General features: G+C 57.7%; 1 protein-coding gene across 2 annotated transcripts; it reads left to right on the forward strand.

Moving 5' to 3' along the window:
* Positions 1–1,154: 1,154 nt before the first annotated feature.
* HSPA12B (heat shock protein family A (Hsp70) member 12B) lies at positions 1,155–19,437 on the forward strand. 2 transcript variants are annotated; one of them, XM_069495709.1, is made up of 13 exons: positions 1,155–1,279; positions 6,315–6,374; positions 8,158–8,255; positions 9,302–9,426; positions 11,169–11,355; positions 11,725–11,829; positions 12,127–12,243; positions 14,430–14,604; positions 15,524–15,610; positions 16,037–16,141; positions 16,242–16,500; positions 17,088–17,191; positions 17,808–19,437. In XM_069495709.1, exons 2-13 carry the CDS (start codon positions 6,332–6,334, stop codon positions 18,461–18,463), a joined length of 2,061 nt encoding a protein of 686 aa, XP_069351810.1. In that variant the 5' UTR covers positions 1,155–1,279; positions 6,315–6,331; the 3' UTR covers positions 18,464–19,437. The 2 variants fall into 2 exon arrangements, with proteins under 2 accessions (XP_069351810.1, XP_069351811.1); XM_069495710.1 differs by having other exon boundaries at positions 12,130–12,243.
* The last annotated feature ends 400 nt before the right edge of the window (positions 19,438–19,837 follow it).

The raw sequence follows: 19,837 nt of genomic DNA on the forward strand, positions 1-19,837 counted from the left end.
GCTGCCAAGCAGGAGAGCACCGAGGCCTGGGGACCCCCCCCCCCACCCATGAGTCTTCAGTCCTGCTTGGAGCCTGCTGCCCGTCTTCAGAGCTGGGGGTGGATGGAGCAGAACCCCGGAGGCAGGGAAAAAGAAAAACAAGAGGCAGGCATGTGTGTGAGGGGCCAGCCCCTTCAGCCCCTGCAAATGTTAAACACACTCACTTCAGTCCTCCCTGGCAGTGTTTAGCCAAAGGCCTGCCAGTCCCTGGCCAAGGACTCCTGTTACACACAAACAGACGACAAATGCAGACACACATGCTCACGCACAAACACAAGGATACAAGACACTGTGACACACATATTTAATGCACAGACACACGCTCACAAACTGGCACACACAGACACGCAGACACAGACATAGACATTTGAAGACACACACGAGGACACAGACATACAGGTACACACAGTCTCAGACACACAAAGACACACACACAGAGACACAAACACACCCCACAGATGCACAAACGGACACACACAGGTGCTCACTCAGAAGGAGCCCGTAGATAGAGACTGCTGGTTGGACACCGCGCTGGCTTCCCGGCCAGGTACAGTCACCCAGAAATGTCAGTGCAGCGCACCCGCACCCCCGGCCCCATTAAGGAGGCCCTCTGGGGCAGTGCCCTCATAATACAGCATCGGGGAGGTGACACTGTAGCTGGGGAGCACGTTGGCTGGGCAGAGAGGAGTTGGGAAAGCCCTCCGGGACGGAAAATAGCCCTGCAAAGGTTTGGGGTGGGAGAGACGGAGGGGTCCGGGGCGGGGCCTGCCTCCCCAGCCGCTAGGCCCAGGCCGAGCCCCAAGGTGGGCCTGCCCGGGCGGGGCGGGGCGCCCCTCCGCAGCTGGGCCGCAGGAGGCCGCCGAGGGGTCTGGAATTCCTCTTCCCCTCCCTCCCCTCCCCCGTCTCCCACCCCCCGGGCTGCCGGCGGGGGAGGCGCAGGGGGGGCGCAGGGAGGGGCCCTGGACGCGGGGCCAGGGTGGGCCCCTCGTTGGAGGCCCGCTCAGGCAGGCCCCGCCCCGGCCTCGCACATCTGGGCTGGAGCGCGGGCCGACCCGGCGGCGCAGCGGCGCGGCCATCCGGCCTGGGGGAGGGGGCGGCGCGGGGGCGGCGCGGGTCGCCAGCCGAGCCGGGGGCCGCGGGCCGGGCGCACGTCGAGGACTGCCGCCGCGGCGGGCACGGCCACGGGCTACCCGCCCGCGACCCAGGCGGTTGGACGGGTCGAGCTGTCGGGAGGGCGGAGGTGAGTTCTGAGGCGAGCGCTGCTGGGCTCCCCGAGTGGAGAAGGGCGCGGAGGTTTGCGGTCCCGGGCTGTGGGCTGAGACTCTACCAAAAACCTCCCGACTCTGGGGGCCAGGGCTGGGTGGGGGCAGCTCCGGAAGCCGGGACCGTGGGCTCCCATCCCGGCTCGGACCCCACACACAGCTGCTCAGAGGACTCCTGAGCCCGAGGCTGGCAGGAGAGCTGGCGTGGGCTGGGGCCCGCTCCAGGGAGCCAATGTGGGGGGACATGGTGCCGAGGCCTGAGGTGGAGACCTGGGGGTTGACTGTATGTGTGTGTGTTGGGGTACCTGAGAGGCCCCAGGACCTGTGGTCCAGGAGTGCAAGAGAATGGCTGGGTGCCCAGGGGTAGGGACCTCAGGTTTCTCTCAGTGAGGCCAGCTCAGGGTCCAGGCAGGGTGAGGTCTGGGCTCCCATGGGACAGTGAAGCGGTCTGAGACGTAAGCTTGGGGCAGGGCAGAGACCCAGAGGGACTGAGAGCAGATGCGGCCCGGGGGCCACAGAGCTGGGGGCAGTCATGGGGGGCTGCGGTGGAGCGTGGGAGGGGCTGCAGGGCCTGGGCCCTGTGGGACTGAGTTGTTTGTGAGCTGGCTGCTCCCATGATGGGGACCCAAGGGGGTGTGGCAGGATGTATGGAAAGCAAAGTTGAGGACAGGGAGTGGCCATGGGAGGCCATTTCTGTCACCCCTGCCCCAGCACAGGACAGGGCAGCCTCCTCACACCACAACCTCCGACTGGTCCCTCTCCTCAAGGCTCGTCTCCAGAACAAGGTGGGGCAGCCCTTTGGGTGCCAATTCTTATCTGTCCCTTGGGCCCTGGTTGGCCCAGTCTGTGGCTTGGAAGAAATGCCTGTGGCCTCACTGAGTCTGCTGACAGAGTCCTGTTCCACTGAAAGGCTGGCAGGGTGCTGAGCAGAAAGCAGGAGGCGGGAGTGGCAGGTCCAGGGAGAAGGGGAGCTAGAAAGATCTGGGTGGGCCCTTTGTCTGCATGGCATTGTGTGGAGCCCTGGAACCCAGCAACGCTACATGCCCGCAGCACTCCTGGGGGCAAAAGTGCCCAGCCCAAACACCCCACCCCGGGAAAAGATCCTCAGAGAAGTCTCTCCATCAGGCAGAAAGTCCTAGGCTATTGTGAGACTGGGGGGCAGTCTGGGATGGGAGTCTCTGGTAGTGAATTCCTGCTCTGCCACACCCTGTCCTGGTCCCCAGTGATTAATAGGCCGTGCCTATTGGGTAGAAGTCAGGGCCAGGGGTCAGGGTGAAGCTGAAGATTAGAGGTTAATATGAGGCCAAGGTTAGGGGTCTGTCCACAGGCAGGGTTAGGGGTCTGTCCACGGGCAGGGTTAGGGGTCTGTCCACGGGCAGGGTCAGGGGTAAGTCTATAGACAAGGTTAGGGGTCTGTCTATGGGTAGGGTAGGGGTCAGAGTTTGGCATGTGCTTGTAGCCAGGAAACGGAGTTACTTTCTGTGTAAACCGTCCTTCCCAATCACTCTCAAACCCACAGGCACCACCAGTCTGCAATTAGTGGGCCCCTGGGGCACGGGTCTGTCTCCCCTCATTTCCAGCTGTGAACTCTGTGCAGAGCTAGCTTTTGGGAGCTGGGGTTGTCCTGAGCCCCACGGTCAGCATCCTCCTTAAATGTTTCTGGGGGTGTGTGCATGGGGGGGGCCTCCCAAAGACACACAGGGCACGTGTGCACGCTCACGTGTCTGCTGGCACCTCTACTTCCACCTCTCGGGGAATCACTGGGATCCTCCTTCTTTAACACAAATTGATTTAGTTCCTAAAGAACTCAGGGTGGCTAGAATAAAATTCTCGGTAAGACCAAAAACTTCTAATAAGAGAAGATACAGAATCCACATCGTGAAGGGAAAGAACATTGCTCACACCTGCCCAACTCCTTGCTTTTATCAACACTCTTTGTACCTAGACTTGTCGGTCCTCACAGGCCCCCTGTGTCATTCATTTTACAGGCAAGGGCACTGAGACACAGAGATGTGACATGCTGCACTTATGCCAGGTGCCATAATAGGCCCTGGCCATCCCTGAAAGCCCAGTGTAGGGGCACCCAGGGTGTCACACGCCTAGAGATGGGAGGTAACTGGGGAGAACATTGGCACGTGGTTTGGACATGGTGTCCAGCTTAGAGTGACGACTCAGTCTTTTTTTTTCCTGGTGATTCTAAATTGTTTCTCCTCCAGGTACAATAGCCTTGGTCCAGAAAATCCATTCATTCATTCAACAAAGTGGTAAAAATAGGGCTGCTAGCTCCTCCCTCATGGACTTGCTCCAGGGATGTGCTGGTTACTGTTTTACAGTGAACTCCTGAGAGGGAGAAAAACCTGATTTGCCAATGTCCGTGGTGTAAATACTCCCAACCATGACTGATTTCAAGCTACCAACGTGTCAGTGAATGCAGAATTGGGAAGAGAGATACCAGCCATAGCATTTCACTCCATCACCCTGAGCTGGATGCCTGCCCAGCTCCCAAGGTCCCTACCTACCCCCTCTATTTGTTTGCTGTTTTCTTGGCATCAGCTGCTCTAGGAGTGCCCACAGCCAGCCCCTGTCCTTCCCCTGATTCTGACTCCTGGGCATCCAACTGTGTACCTCCAGTGACACAGACGACAGCAAGACTGTATGTGTCTGGAAATCTCCATGGCGCTGGCCATGCAGGAGTATCCTGGACATACAAGAGTATGTGAGAGTCTGGGTGTGTGTCCAGGATGGGGCTGGGTTGGTGTGAACTGTGTGTGAGCAAGGGTGTGTGCATGTGTGCATGGGCGTGCCAGCGCCCAGCTCTATGTCAGCCTGTGTTCTGTCAGCAAAACCTTTTGATTCGGCCACTGGCCACAGACAAGGGGGTGGGCTGGCTCTGTGCAGGCTCCCCCTTTGTTTAGGGGGCAGTGAGGCCCACAGATGAGGACAGTAGCATCAGTGATCTGCAGACTGGCTAAGGGCCACCATAGAGCAACACACGTCAAACTTTTGTGTGCACACGAATGACCTGGGAATCTTGCTAAAATACAGGTTCTGACTCTGCAGGTCTGGAGGGGGTGCCTGAGCTTCTGCATTTCTATCATGCTCATGGGGGAAGGGGGGTACCAGTGTTGCTGGCTCTGAGATCACACTTCAAGTGACAAAGCTATTGACAAAACTATTAACAAAGCTATTGATCCTGCCTTGTAGCAGGCCCCCAGAACTTCACAGACACAGGCTCAAGTTCCTCCTATCTTAGAAAATAAAATAAATATCCTTCCTCAGCTCCTGCAAGCTTTAGATCCCACCAGCTACTGCCCTGTTGTAGTTCCCGATCTCAGCTGAGCTTCTCAAGGGTTTTAGCTCAGTGCTCTCACCCCCTCCCACTCTTCACCCAGGTCTAGCCACCTTGGACCATTAACACAAGTGTTTCCAGTCTCATCTAAGGGCCTCCTACAGGCACCTGGCTTCACCCTCCTCTTAGCTGATCTTCATGACAGCACAAGAGGCGTCTCTATCTCCTTGGCCAGCCCACCGTCCTCTGTTCAGCCTTTAAGCGTGGATTCTCCTCCTTCCCTTCCCCACTCAACTCTCTGCCAAGCCTCCCATGACAGTGACCTCCAAACACACATCTCCAGCTCAGATTTCTCCCTGTCCTCCAGATCCCAAATCATCTGGCCACGTGGTGCATTCTCTCAGCAGTTCAAAACCGCACCCCAAACTCTGCCCTTGCCCTGAGAGCTGCCCCTTCTCCAATATTCCCCATCTCACCATCCATATCTTAGCTTGAGCCAGACAGTGCCACCCTTGACCCCTTCTTCCTAACCTCCCCGTATCCAATCTGATCGGCCCTGTTGATTTTAACTTCTGTCTCTTAAATATCTTTACTCTGTTTCAAGGCACGTAGCCACCACTGTTATTAAATATCTGTCTCCTAGAGGGCTACATAGCCTGCTGGGCTCCTGCTTCCATACTGCCTGCTGCAATCCTCTTTCCCTAGGCAGCCGGAGGGGCGTCTCAAGACAAAAATTTAGTCATGCCCTCACCCCTACCCTTCCACCTCAAACCTTTCAAGACTTGTCCTTCTTATAAAACCAAATCTAGGCTGGGCACGGTGGCTCACACCTGTAATCCTAGCACTCTGGGAGGCCTAGGCAGGAGGATCGCTTGAGGTCAGGAGTTTCAGACCAGCCTGAGCCAGAGCGAGACCCTGTCTGTACTAAAAAATAGAAAGAAGTTATCTGGACAGCTAAAAATATATAGAAAAAATTAGCCGGGCATGGTGGTACATGCCTGTAGTCCCAGCTATTCGGGAGGCTGAGGCAGAAGGATTGCTTGAGCCCAGGAGTTTGAGGTTGCTGTGAGCTAGGCTGATGCCACGGCACTCTAGCCCAGGCAACAGAGCAAGACTCTGTCTCAAAAAAAAAAAAAAAAAAAACACACAAAAAACCCAAATCTACACTAGGGTTCACGGGGGCCGGCCTGCAGGGTGAGCCCCACCCAGCCAGGTGTCCAGTCTTATCATGCCCCTTCCTGCCTGCTGTACCCAGCTGTGACCTTCCCAGCCCTCGGCGTCAGTTGTCATCTCAAAATCATGTGCCCAATTATCTCCCCTGCCAGGCTGTGGGTCCCCAGGGCAGGGACAGTGTCTCTCTGGGTCACTGATGTCCCCCAGCATCTGGCACAGAGTGGGCACCAGAAAACATTTAGGAGGATCCTGATTCCAACAGAGCAAAGCCATTTTTGAGACTAGCTGGGCCTGTGGGGCTGAGCTTAGGATGAGATCAAGAAATTACTGTTCATTTTGTTAGACGTGAGAATGGTGTTGTGATGATGTTTTTAAAAACATCTTTATCTGTTGGAGAGACATGGTGCAGAGTTTATAGGTGAAACAACATGATGTCCGGGATTTGCTTCAAAGGACTCCAACCAAGAGTAAATAAATAAAATAAATAAGCATTTGGTGAGGGAACAAAGGCACAAATAAATCCCATTCTGCTTGTCTGTTCCTGTTGACAGCTACAGGGCCTGCAAGGATGCTGGCTGTCCCGGAGATGGGCCTGCAGGGGCTGTACATCGGTAAGACCCCCCACTGCTCTGCCCTGACCCATCACCCACTTGCCCCAGCACTGAGAACCACCCACAGGCTGTCCACGTGTGCCTCTCCCAGTAGAGCTTCCTTAGGGCCATTGTGTGTGTGTGTGTACATTTGACAGGGTGGGTCTGTCCATAGGACCCCCGTGGGTATGAGTGTGTGGGAGAGTGCATGTGTGTGTGCTGGGAGGGTCTGTGTGCACAGGACAGTATGCATGTGTGTGTCCTGTGCTGGCTTTCCATGCGCAAGAGCCTGTGTGTATGTCAGTGAGTGTGTGTGTGTCTCTCTGCAGGTGGGTCTCTATGCACAGGACCTACGTGAGCGAGTACAGTCTGCAGGTGTGTGTGCACGCCCCGAATTCTGTGTGTGCATGCTCATCTGCCTGCGGCCTGGTCTGGGAGCAGGCTCTGGGTTCTCTGCAGGGGTGGGAGGCCGGGAGGCAGGCGGGACACTCCTCAGGAAGTCCATTCACAAAGACCTGGCGGGCTGGGCCCTTCCTTCCTGCCTCCCTTCCCAGGCTCAAGCCATAGCAACTTGGCCTCTCAAGCTGGAGCTGGTGACAGGGCCTGAGCCTGCGTTGACTGCCTGAGGAGAGGGAGCCCTTGGAATGTGACCACTATGTCCCTGCCCCTCCAGCACCTCAGACAGACTCTGGCCCTGTCCAGGCACTTCCCAGAGTCCCCTTCATACCTGGCCCTTCACATATGTTCCCAGGTTACCCCAGGCCCAGGGAGAGCTGGGGCCTGTCTAGGAGCACAGGGCAGGACCCCTTCCCTGGCTCAGCCTGAAGCCCGACAAACCTGCTTGACTTGTCCATGGAGCTTCACACCAGACCCCCACTCTCTGTCCCTGTCCCTCTCTGTGGATCTCAGGGGAGCCCAGTACCCCCCCGTACGCCCCCTAGCAACACTCACCTAAGGGTCATACTCAGTGATCAGCACTCAATGACTAGTTACCAGCCCACAACTGTGGGTGTCCAGCCAGGGAGGCCATCCTGTCCCACGAGCTGCAGGATCCTCTAAGCCAGGCCTTGGGCTTCCTTCCGGAAGCTACTCTACTTCCACCAAAGGTCCAGCCAATCCTGGGCTTGCACCAGGGTCTCAGTGAGGCCTCCTGCCCCCAAATGCTGGCTCGGGGTGTGTGTAGGGGGATGGTAATCAGACTCCCTAGTGTGTGGACATCCCCCACTCAGGGCTGGCCTGGGGAGAGCTGCTGGTCGTTCCAGGCAGCCAGCTGGGCCTGTCTGTGGCCCTGGTGGGGAGGAGGGGGGACCTTCCTCAAGTCCTGATTAGAACCATGTGGCCCAACGTCAGGGTGGACGGGGGAGCAGCCCCACCCCTGGGCCAGTGGCCCCACCTCCCTGCCAGTTAGGTCTGTGGCTCCTCCCCCTTCTCCTGACCCCAGGAGCTCCTCCCCTCTTCATCTCTCCTGCCTTTCTGTCTCTGGACTCAGTCTCCCGCCACACAATGCTTCTGTCTCTTTCCCTTCCCCCACTGTTGTCTGAGGGTGCTGAGGGGACACAGTCGGTCCCCGGGTGAAGCATGCGTCACTCTCCAAGGAAAGCTTGCCTCTGGCTGATAACAGGCCTTCAGCCCCTGCCCCTGCCTCGCTGTGTGTCCTTCCTACCCCACCCCTGTCTCCCAGCAGGGAATCCCTTGCCCAAGCCCAGCAAGTATGGATGGAGAACCTCCCAGTGCCAGGCCTGGGCCTGGCTGTCAGTGCCCTACCCTGACTGTGCCAGGATGACCTGCCCTCTCTTCTCTGCAGGCTCCAGCCCAGAGCGGTCCCCAGTGCCCAGCCCACCGGGCTCCCCAAGGACCCAGGAAAGCTGCGGCATCGCCCCCCTCACACCCTCGCAGTCTCCTGTAAGCCTGGGGTAGGGATTGAGTCGGGGGTGGCCTGGGTGGCATGGAGGGGGGTTATGCCTGACAGAGGCATGGCAGGTCCTGGCTTGGGAAGGAGGAGGGGCATGAGGGTGCCACCATGCCTCCTGCCCCAGCACACTCCAGGCATGTGGCCACCCCCCGCCCCACCAGAAGGATTAGCCTTGGGTAGCCTTGGACTATAGGGCAGCAATTCTACTGAGAAGGTGAGCCTGACTTCCCCCAACCCACCTTGCCGTAGGACGGCACCCAGGGGCCATTGCAGCTGGCCTGGCTGGAGCTTCTTCTAGGTCCTCAGAGCACTGGGCCTTCCAGAGTTACTCCCTCTCCTGTGGACCACAGCCCACCTTAACCCAAGTCATATCAGGGGGGAGAGGAGACACATTGTTAAAAAAATAGTTTGGAAACTACTAGCTTGAAGTATCCAGGACATAACCTCCCCAGCACCAAGCTTCCTGGGTTACGCCACCCTGGATGGCCTTGCCTTGGTAATCCAGGTTGGGGACCCGTTTGTTCTCAGGAAGCCCAGGCCTGGCCTGGGACAAGGTAGGGACCACTCTGGGCATGTGCACGTGGCCTCTCCTCTCTGCCACAGAATCGGACAGAGTCTGGTTTGTGTCATTGTGGCCACAAAGAGCAAGAGGATAAAATATACACAAGTCCATATGCTGTAAAGCTGCCCAGAGGAGCAAAATTGCTCCCAGCTGGGCCCAGGCTGGTGGCAGGCTGTGAAGACAGTGCGAGATGGGGGTGGGGCTAAGGCGGTCCATGCAGAGGGTGGGCAGAGAGCGGGAAGCAGGAAAGCAGGAGCGTGAGCCAAAAACTGCAAGGGGCTACCTGAGAGGCCTCAGACTGAGCAGTTGGCATGTCCAGGGCTCAGCCTGGAGCCTGGGAGGGGAGCCAAGGCAGGCGGGCAGGTGGGGTGGGCCAGGGCTGGTCTGGACCATAGCCAGCGGAGAGGAGGAGCCCCCGAGTGCAGTTGGGGGCCGCTGCTGGCTGCCTGCTAACTCTAGGTCTTGCACTTGCAGAAGCCCGAGGCCCGAGCCCCCCAGCAGGCCTCCTTCTCTGTGGTGGTGGCCATTGACTTCGGCACCACATCCAGTGGCTACGCCTTCAGCTTTGCCAATGACCCTGAGACCATCCACATGATGAGGTGAGAGCAGCTGAGCTGGGAGATTGAGTGGGGGTGGTCACATCCTGGGATGAACTTGGTCCCAAAAGTACTGTCACTGAGACATGGGGTCTCCTCACAGGCCCTGCCACCCCTAGTCTGTAGCTCCCTATTGGGGCAAAAGATTGGAGGACTGGCCCAAGGCCTGGGCCCCCAGCCTCAACTGCAGCAGCTCTCAGACCACTGCAGGAAATGTCAGGCATTGTTTTTAATTTTAAATTTTCATTGACACATAAAATATAATAAACATAAACTATACAAATCTATCTAAGCTTGTATATACACACATATGCACATATATGCGTTTTTTAAAATAAAAGGGGGATATTGTACAACTTGCTTTAAACTTTCAGCACTATTTGGTAGCTGTTTCATGTTAGTACGTACAGAACTACCACTTTCTTTGAGCAGTTGCATAGTATTCCATAGTACAGATGTGTCATACTTTATCCACTCCTCTGTCGATAGGTCTAGGGGTTTTTTCTGTCATTTTTCATTATTACAAAGAGTGCCACAAGGAATAACCTCTGAAAACTTGTGCTGGGGTCTCTATGGGGCAGATTCCTAGAGGCGATTCCTAGGTCCAACATCTAAAAAAAAAAAAAACCCCAATAGAATGAAGGTTCATTGTAAGCTCTGGTTTTGCTTAGAAAATAAATAAATAAATAAAAAAGAAAAGAAAAGAAAGAAAAGGAAGGTTCAGAGGGGTGAATTGACAAGTCACACAGTTGTTATGAAAGGGATGTTTGAAAAATCCATTCTGATGTTGTTGGGTTTTATCTGAAAGAAACATTTGTTTGAACACTCTGGACCTCAAGGCCCTGATCTTTTGAATGTGTATTATGGGGCCGCAGCCAGTAAGCAGAGCTATTTTAGGAGACCTCAGAGCTCTCAACCCAAACTGGGGTGGGAGGTACAGAGGGGCTTCCCCAGGGCCTGGAGGTTGGATGGAAGGGTGACTGTCCCGTCCCAAGGAGACATGGGACTTGAGCTTCATGAGATTGGACGGATTGTCCTTCCCTTTTCTCTGCTCCCACCATATCACAGGAAGCCACAAAGGCTCTGGGCACTTACTGCTCTGTAGGAGCTGCAGGGCACCCCAGCTAGCATGCTCATCAGCACACATAGCTGAGGCCATGCTGGGGCCAAGGACACATGAAGGGACACTGTCTCTGTCCTGTGGAAGTTACAGTCACAGAAAGTAACTGGGGGACATCCTGGCCCCCTGCCAAGCCCTCCCAAGCCTTCCCTTCCCATCCCCACCAGCCACTAAGCCCCATCATTTCCGTGTCTCCTTAATATCTCTGGAATAACCCATCCATTTCTCTCCATGGCCACTGCCTCTGCCCAAGCTCAGCCCCACCCTCTCTCACCTGGCCCGTTGCAATATCCTCCTCCCTGGGTTACCTTCTCCATCCTCCCTTCCCTTCCCATCTGTTACTACATGGGGACCAGTGACCTTTCTTTCTACAGGCAAATGTGGGCATGCCTCTTTACTCCACTACTTAAAATCCACCATGATAGAATTTTGATACGGCATTCAGTGCTCTTCATGATCTGACCTTAGCATCCCTGTATTTTCTTCTGCTGCATATTGAGCCAACCTATTGCTAGTTTCCCTGCTCTTTCACACCTCTGAGCTTTCGCACATGCCGTCCCTCCGCCTGGCTTCCCATGAAGGGAGGGTCGCCGCTGACAACACTGACTGCCCTGTGCCTCCGCAGGAAATGGGAGGGCGGAGACCCGGGCGTGGCCCACCAGAAGACCCCAACCTGCCTGCTGCTGACCCCGGAGGGCGCCTTTCACAGCTTTGGCTACACCGCCCGCGATTACTACCACGACCTGGACCCCGAGGAGGCGCGGGACTGGCTCTACTTCGAGAAGTTCAAGATGAAGATCCACAGCACTACTGTGAGCAACATCCCGGAGGCGGGCAGGGCTCCAGCCAGGGAGGCGGGGCCAAGATAGAAAGGGGCGGGGCTATGGAGGTGGAGCAAAGCTAAAAGATGTGAGGAAGGGCCTCATGGAGAAGGGGCTAAAAGGGGGCGGGGCTCAGAAGTGAAAGGGTGGGGCGGGGCTGAGGGTGAAACTTGGCTTGGAGGAGGGGTGGGGCTCAGGAGAGGGGCTGGGGCTGGAGACAGCTAATGTGAGATTGGGGCGAGAATGCAGCGGTGCTAAAGAGAGGAAGGGGCAGGAAATGGGGTGATTTTTAAGAGAGAAGTTTCAGGAAATGGGGGCAGAGCTATGGTCTCCTACAGAGCCTCCCTGTGTCCCTGCCAGGATCTCACCTTGAAGACCCAGCTAGAGGCCGTAAATGGAAAGAAGATGCCCGCCCTGGAGGTCTTCGCCCATGCCCTGCGCTTCTTCAAGGAGCACGCTCTTCAGGTGCACTGCAGCCCCATCCCTGCCGGCTGTGGTGGGGACCCTGGGCCCATCGTTTCCCTTCATCCCACCCTGTCCATCCGATGGGTAGCCACTGCTAGAGGTCAGGTCGTCTTCCTCAGTCCCCTGCCTTCTTGTCCTATAGAGCCTGCACCGAGCCACACTGGCGGGAGGGGGGATTCTTCCGTCTCAGCTGGGAAGTCTTTCCTGTGGTTTGATTAGTTCCTCCAGCTTTCATAGAGGGCTGAGGATCTCACCCCCCAAGCCGGCTGTTCCCCTCACTGTCCCCTCCTGCTCCAGGAGCTGAGGGAGCAGTGCCCATCGCTGCCAGAGAAGGACATTGTGCGCTGGGTGTTGACGGTGCCTGCCATCTGGAAACAGCCGGCCAAGCAGTTCATGCGGGAGGCTGCCTACCTGGTGAGGACGTGCAGGTGGGGCAGAGAACACTGCTCAGGAAGGCCATAGGGATGGCCCCAAACTCTCATTTACCCCACCGCCCTTGGGACCACAGAGTCATTGTGTAAAGACCTCCAGCCTTCTCCTGCTGGGAATTTTGGAAGATTGTTGCCACCAGGAGAGGAAGTGGGTCTGTGAGAACAGGGCACAGATGGACAAAAGGCACAGCCCAGGCCAGCACAGATGGTGTCTGAAGTGAGGTTTCCTAGAAGCAGAGTCCAAGATGCAGAGTCTTGTGCCTGTGGTCTATTGAAGACGGGCTCTCAGGAGAAGGGGAGGGAGGGAAGCAGGACAGAAGGAGCTGAGCAAGGACATGATCTTGATGGAGTCTAGCCTCAGCCTGATCCCAGGGAGAACTGTAGCACAGAGTTGGCCACAGTGAGGCAAAGGGCTGGCTTCTTGTTGGTCTGTATCAGTATATCATTGGTTGCTGGGGGAGGAGGAGGGAAAAGTCTCCAAGTGAAGCAGTTCCCATTCAACTGAGGGCAGTTGGTCCAGAGGAGGGGACAGCTGTGAGCCAATAGCAGCTAACACTCATGTCGGTGGGCAGGACACCCAGAACATCCACTTCAGCTGGCATCAGTATTTTCAGGAATACCCCTACCACTGCCCCAACCTTTGTAGGTTTTTTTGGTTTTTTTGTGATAGAGTCTTGCTCTGTTGCCCGGGCTAGAGTGCTGTGGCATGAGCCAAGCTCACAGCAACCTCAAACTCCTGGGCTCAAGCAATCCTCCTGCCTCAACCTCCCGAGTAGCTGGGACTACAGGAATGCGCCACCACACCTGGTTAATTTTTTCTATTTTTAGTAGAGACAGTCTTGCTCTTGTTCAGGCTGGTCTTGAACTCCTGAGCTCAAGCTATCCTCCTGCCTTGGCCTCCCAGAGTGCTAGGATTACAGGCATGAGCCACCGTGCCTGGCCCTCTTTGTAGGTTTTTGAGCAGGGGAAACAGGATTATGAAACTATGAAGGGAGGTGATTCTGGCCAATGTGTGTAGGTCTTCCTACCAGAGAGTTGCTCAAAGGTCCGCAGAAAGCAGTGTGGAGGGTCCAGGCACTACCCTCTTCAGTGGAGACAGAGAAGGGGGAATAGCCTCCCAGGACAAGACCCGTTGCTTGGTCCTAACCCTGGGGCTTTGGGGGACAGACACTAGGATATCCAGAAGGGTCCAGAAGGATGATACCAGGATCCCCAACCCTCTACACCTTTGGGTCAGGCATGACCCAGAAGCCAGGTCTGTAGGTGCTATACTTGTCACTGGAAGGATCTAACCCTGAGCACAGTGGGCATCTCCCTGCTGGGACTGGGATGACAGCAAGGCTGTCTCCAGCCAGAACAAACACCCCAACCCCAGTGCCCCCTGCCCGTTTACCCACCCTGCTTCCTCCCACACTGTTCCCTGGCTGCCAGCTCAGGAAGGGCTGGCCCTGGGCAGGAACTCTCCATTCCCACCCATATCCCCTTCCCCTATCTGGTCAGAATTTGGGGAACCCACAAAACCATAAAGTACTTCCCATAGGGATCCCTTGCCCTGATGCTGGACATAACTGATCTCGAGTTTGTCTCCCCCCAACTGGCCTATCTTGGAATTTCACTGCTTCCTTCCTGCTATATCAGATTCCCTGGGAACAAAGTTCTCCTGAGAGTAAGGTGGCTTGTGACCCTGTGACCACCAGCCTGGTGGAGAAAGAGGGTTCAATGAGCTAAATGGGATTTCCTATCATCTCCTCTGAGCCACTGCACCTCCCACACTGTGCTAGAATCCCTGCTAACACCTCCAGCCAGCACATAGCTGGCCGGGCCTGTACTTGTGAAGAGGGACCTTGCTGCAGCCCCGACATCTTGGGAAGCTTGAGTGGGCAGATCCCAAGCACTCTAGGTTTGCACTCTGGTCTCTTTCTGCTGGCCAACCTCTTGGCACCCTCTTGGCACCCTTGGCCATGGCCATGTCCCTCCCCAGCCTGATCACAGGGTGGCTGTGAGGCAGCTCCAAATGTATGCAGCATGGAGGGGCCTGAGAGGCCTAGTATGGGTGGGGTGTAATTGGGGAAGAAGTGGGAGCCCCGAAGGCCCGGTTCCCCACTCCAGGAGCCATCTTGGGTGTGACAACCCATGGTGCTGCCTGGTCTTGCCTACACCCATGCCTAGGCTGGACTGGTGTCTCGAGAGAATGCAGAACAACTCCTTATAGCCCTGGAGCCTGAGGCTGCCTCTGTGTACTGCCGAAAGCTGCGTCTGCACCAGCTCATGGACCTGAGCAGCCGGGCCCCAGGTGGCGGGCGCCTGGGTGAGCGTCGCTCCATCGACTCCAGCTTCCGGCAGGGTGAGCTGCCCGCAGGGGCATCGCCCACCCTTGCAGAGTCAGAGGGTCACTGAGGCCAGAGGCTCAGCCATGTCCAGGATGAAGGGGAGGGAGCCTCAACATGGAGGAGCCCGATCTGAGCTGGTAGAGACATCCCTGTGGAGTTCAGTCTGAGGGGGGGAGGCACTGCCCTGCTCAGGGGGGATCTAATCAGAGGACTGGCCACTGCTCTGACCTGGGGGAGCCCAATCTGAAGGTGGAAACGTCACCTTGCCCTAGGGGAGCAGAGTCTGAGGAGGGCAGGACTCAGCCCAGCCCTGAGTCTGACAGTTGGGGGAGACAGCCCATCCCAGGTAGATGGTTGGGTACTGACAAAGGGGGAAGTCAGCCCCCACTCTGAGCTGAAGGGGGAGGTCTTCAGGCGCTTTCCCTTAAACAGCCACTACATCAGCTGCCCCTCCCCCCCATCCTTGCACATCAGCTACCACTCTCTGCCCCCAATCCTCCCACTACAGCCCAAAGCTCCTGCTGCCAGGACCTGGCACTATGGCCAAGGACAGCAATGGTCAACCTTGGTCATCCCCCCAAATGCCATCTCCCATTACAAGGAGAAGCCCTAAGTCCTGAGCTCCCCCTGACACCTCCCAAGACCTAACTCCCCCAGCTCCTCCAATCCCTCCTAACTCTGATTTTGCCATGGCCTGGGCCCTTCTGCATTAAGGGAAAGTCCTGTGTCCAGAAATTCTTCCCCCAGCTGTTGGATACAGTGCCAGGATTTTGGGTTCAGCGTTAACCTCTCCCAATCAGGGGTGGGTTGGCGTTTCAGGAGCACTGGCTGCTCTGGGTGCTCGTGGAGGGCCTTGGCAGGAGGATGGGAGCTGAACGTGGTAGCCAGAGCACCTCCTTCTAATCTCACTTCCTGCTGACCTCTGACCCCCAGCCCGCGAGCAGCTGCGAAGGTCCCGCCACAGCCGCACGTTCCTGGTGGAGTCGGGTGTAGGAGAGTTGTGGGCAGAGATGCAAGCAGGTAGGTGGAGAGGAGGGAGGATGGAGATATTCTTGGCCCCTGTGGGGCACCTTAATACTGATGGGAGGAAGGGCACATTTGCAAGCCTGCCTCTTCCTCCTCCATCCGCGGGACCTAAGCTGGCAGTACCCTCATAGACACCTGCATCCCCTCCCCACTCACAGCCGCTCCCCTAACTCCCACTCCTCCGGGGCATTCTCTGCGGACGCTCAGGTGGAGTTGCAGAGCCTTGGAACCATTTCTCCCACACACCCTCGCCCGTATCTGGTGGCCTGAGGTTCAAACACCTGAAGCCCCTCACATCCCTTCCCCAACCCCCGCAGGCCGGGCTGGGGACCCAGGGCAGGGTTGAGACCGGGCGAGGCTGGAGGGGGCTCGAGACTGAGGGTGGAGGCAGAGCACGAGTGTGTGCCCACGCTCTCGCAGGAGACCGCTACATGGTGGCAGACTGCGGCGGAGGCACCGTGGACCTGACCGTGCACCAGCTGGAGCAGCCCCACGGCACCCTCAAGGAGCTCTACAAGGCGTCTGGTGAGTGGCCACGTAGCGCCCCCGGTACCCAGCGCGCCCCGGTCCCCCGCCAACGCCCCCTGGCGGCCGGGTGGGTACTGACGCCCCCGCCCCACTCCAGGCGGCCCTTACGGCGCGGTGGGCGTGGACCTGGCCTTCGAGCAACTTCTGTGCCGCATCTTCGGCGAGGACTTTATCGCCACCTTCAAAAGACAACGGCCGGCAGCCTGGGTGGATCTGACCATCGCCTTCGAGGCTCGCAAACGCACGGCCGGCCCGCACCGTGCAGGGGCCCTCAACATCTCGCTGCCCTTCTCCTTCATCGAATTCTACCGCAAGCAGCGAGGCCACAACGTGGAGACAGCCCTGCGCCGGAGCAGGTGCGTCCAGGGCCCGCAGGGCTCAGGCAGGGTTTGCTGAGGGGAATGCCCCTGCAAGGGAGGGTCTTGGGCCTCAGGGGATGGGGTTGGAGATCTGCCTGATTCATCCAAGACACCCATCGAGCCAGCCCAGGAGCAGGGGGAGGGGCACGAGTACCCAAGCTGGGCAGGCTTCACCCCCACATCCACAGCCTGGATAAACAGGAGCAAAAGGGAGACGCATGGGTGGGGCGGGGGGTTAACCTCTGTCTCCTTCCTGCCTTTCTCCTCCGCCCTCACACCCCCCACCCCCGCCACCACCCGCCTGTGAGCCAGTGCTCCTTGGCTCTTCTGCACAGAAGCAAGGGGCGGCTCCTCTCCCGGGAACTCAAGCTGAACCTGGAGCAGGCTGGTGGCTGAAACCCCTGGGAGAGCAGGGCAGGGGTAAGGGCTAACGTGCACCCGGCCCAATCTCTACACACTGCGTCCAGTCAGTGCCCAGGCACATCTGCCTGGAAGCAGGGGTAGGGAATGAAGACGACGGACCCCAAGCTAGTACAAGCAGCTGGGCCCTGACCATGGGCCTGTGCCCCCTTCACCACCTACAGTGTGAACTTCGTGAAGTGGTCCTCACAGGGGATGCTCCGGATGTCATGTGAGGCCATGAACGAGCTCTTTCAGCCCACGGTCAGCGGGATCATCCAACACATAGGTGAGCGCCTGCGCTGGGTCCTCCATTCACCCCCACATACACACCCAGATGTGATCATAATTCCCCCATCTGTGCCTGGAAATCTCCACACATCCATATACTGGGATGAGACCCAGAATCATTTGGAACACCTGGAGGATGACGTGCAGTGGTGATTAAGAGCTAGGAGCAATGATGTGTAGTCTTGCCAAGTTAAGGAACCTTTGGTATCTCAGTTTCCCCACTTATAAAATGGGGTGATAGTATTTCCCAAAATGTTATCACAGGGATAAAATGAGTTTAAGTATCTAGAGCGAGCACAGTGTCTTTCACACAGTGTCTAGGTGTTTAATACGTGTGCCTCACCCTGCACGTTGTGGTGAGAGAAGCGGGGAGCACGAGTGTTACGGAGGCGGAGCTCCTAAGCGTTGCCAGGAGCCCTCAATGAAAGCACTGTGGTTTTCATCAGAACTGGGTTGTCGTTTTGTAGCTCAAGTGGCTAGTTTTTAGTTGCCAGGAGGGTACGGGTGGGGCAGGGGAGGCAGCAGTGGCCACGTGGTGGTGGCCTTAGTCCCCCCGCCTTTCTATCTCCACCCTACTCTTTTCTTTCCCCTCCACCACCGTCCCTGTCCCACAGAGGCGCTGCTGGCGCGGCCGGAGGTGCAGGGCGTGAAGCTGCTGTTCCTGGTGGGCGGCTTCGCGGAGTCGGCCGTGCTGCAGCACGCGGTGCAGACGGCGCTGGGTGCCCGCGGCCTGCGTGTCGTGGTCCCGCACGACGTGGGCCTCACCATCCTCAAGGGTGCCGTGCTCTTCGGCCAGGCGCCGGGCGTGGTGCGGGTGCGCCGCTCGCCGCTCACCTACGGCGTAGGCGTGCTCAACCGCTTTGTGGCTGGGCGCCACCCGCCGGAGAAGCTGCTGGTGCGCGACGGCCGCCGCTGGTGCACCGACGTCTTCGAGCGCTTCGTGGCCGCGGAGCAGTCGGTGGCCCTGGGCGAGGAGGTGCGGCGCAGCTACTGCCCGGCGCGCCCGGGCCAGCGTCGCGTGCTCATCAATCTGTACTGCTGCGCCGCCGAGGACGCGCGTTTCATCACCGACCCCGGCGTGCGCAAGTGCGGCGCGCTCAGCCTGGAGCTCGAGCCCGCCGACGGCGGCCCGGACACCGCCGGTGCGCCCCCTGGCCGCCGCGAAATCCGCGCGGCCATGCAGTTTGGCGACACCGAGATTAAGGTCACTGCGGTCGACGTCAGCACTAATCGCTCGGTGCGCGCAGCCATCGACTTCCTTTCCAACTGAGGGAGCGCGGGCGCCGTGCCAGCCCTTTCTGCCCGGCCCCGCCCCCTTTCGGTCCCAGCGTCTGGGGGGCGGGGTGGGGCGGAGGAACCAGCTTGTTCTGATATCAGCGCCTCTTTCCCCGCCCTCCAGCCGGGGGAGATGAGGTCATGGGAGGCTGGGTGCGGACACATCCAGACTCTGGCTTTGGGATTGGGCCCTCGTCCGCTGACTCGAAGGCTGAAAAGAACTGCCAAGGACTGAGTGGATCAGGGATAATTAGAAGAGGCACGCAAGACCATGCGCCCAGCCTGGCAGGGGGCATGTGACCCCGAAGGCAGAATGCAACAGAAGACCGAGCTCTGGCCTGAATTTGGGAGCCCCGGTCTGAACTTGGCCCGGTGGGGATGGGGGGAGGGATGGAGGCAGTGGGAAGAGAGAGCCACAGCAGGGAGGTTGTGCAGGGCCTGGACCTGAAGGGCTGGAGTTCACCAAGTGATGGGCTCAGCCCATACAGGGAAGCGGTCAGAGAAACCCTGTGCAGTGGGGAAATGGCCAGAAATGGACACTAGAGGGCAGGTGTAGCAGCAGCTTCCTGGGTCACTGACCACCCAAGTATGACTGATTATTGTAGAAAGGGCAGTAGCTAGCTAATCGGGAGGAGGGTGCATTATTACAGTGAAGGCAGTTATGACGGGGTGGGGACATGCTGGAGGGCCTTTCCTCCCAGACAACACACCTATCTGGAAAGGTCCCAAGGGCAGCCAATGAATGACCCCCTTGCACCCCACCCTAGCCACGGAAGGGCAGCTGGAGGGTGGACAGGAAGGACAGAGGGAGCACTGAGGGCTGGTCCCAGCTGTGCCATTGACTTCTGACGTGGCCCTCAGTTTCTCCAAATGTGAAATGTCAGACACCTTTCTCCACCCATGATATGCAATAGCCCCACCTACCTGAGAGGCCAAAGGTGACAATAAAGCATTTAGGCTCAAGGGGAAGCCACAGCCTGCTGGTACTGTACGAGTGAGGGCCCCAATAGTCGGAGCAGTGTAAGGGCCCCAGGTGGTACAGAGAGTGGTTTCAGCTGTGCACAAAGCAGGGGACTGACCAGAAGGGGGTGCTGCTGTCAACCTGTCAAGCATCCCAAACAGCACCCCACCCCCACTCCTTAAGACCTCTGTCTGGCCTGGGCAGGAGACCCCTCCCCATTCAAATGAATTGTCTTGGCAATTAGTCTCTGGCCTAAAATGCTACCACCTGTGCGTACCTGTCCTGGGGCTACTGCTATAACGCCACACAGTGCCCTTGCCTCCTGAAAGAATTTTACCCAAGTCCTTCCTTGGCCCATCTGTAAAGGATTGGGCATTCTCCCGCCGCCAGAGAACAAAAACTCAGCTG

This window comes from Eulemur rufifrons, chromosome 20 (genome assembly GCF_041146395.1).
Source record: "Eulemur rufifrons isolate Redbay chromosome 20, OSU_ERuf_1, whole genome shotgun sequence".
Taxonomy (NCBI): domain Eukaryota; kingdom Metazoa; phylum Chordata; class Mammalia; order Primates; family Lemuridae; genus Eulemur; species Eulemur rufifrons.

What these genes read in the sequence shown, in the direction of transcription:
- HSPA12B (XM_069495709.1), top strand. Translation starts at nt 6,332, where the DNA reads ATGCTGGCTGTCCCGGAGATGGGCCTGCAGGGGCTGTACATCG. An exon ending in CCTGCAGGGGCTGTACATCG is followed by an intron (nt 6,375 to 8,157) that starts GTAAGACCCCCC and finishes TCTTCTCTGCAG; the next exon opens with GCTCCAGCCCAGAGCGGTCC. An exon ending in GAGACCATCCACATGATGAG is followed by an intron (nt 9,427 to 11,168) that starts GTGAGAGCAGCT and finishes GTGCCTCCGCAG; the next exon opens with GAAATGGGAGGGCGGAGACC.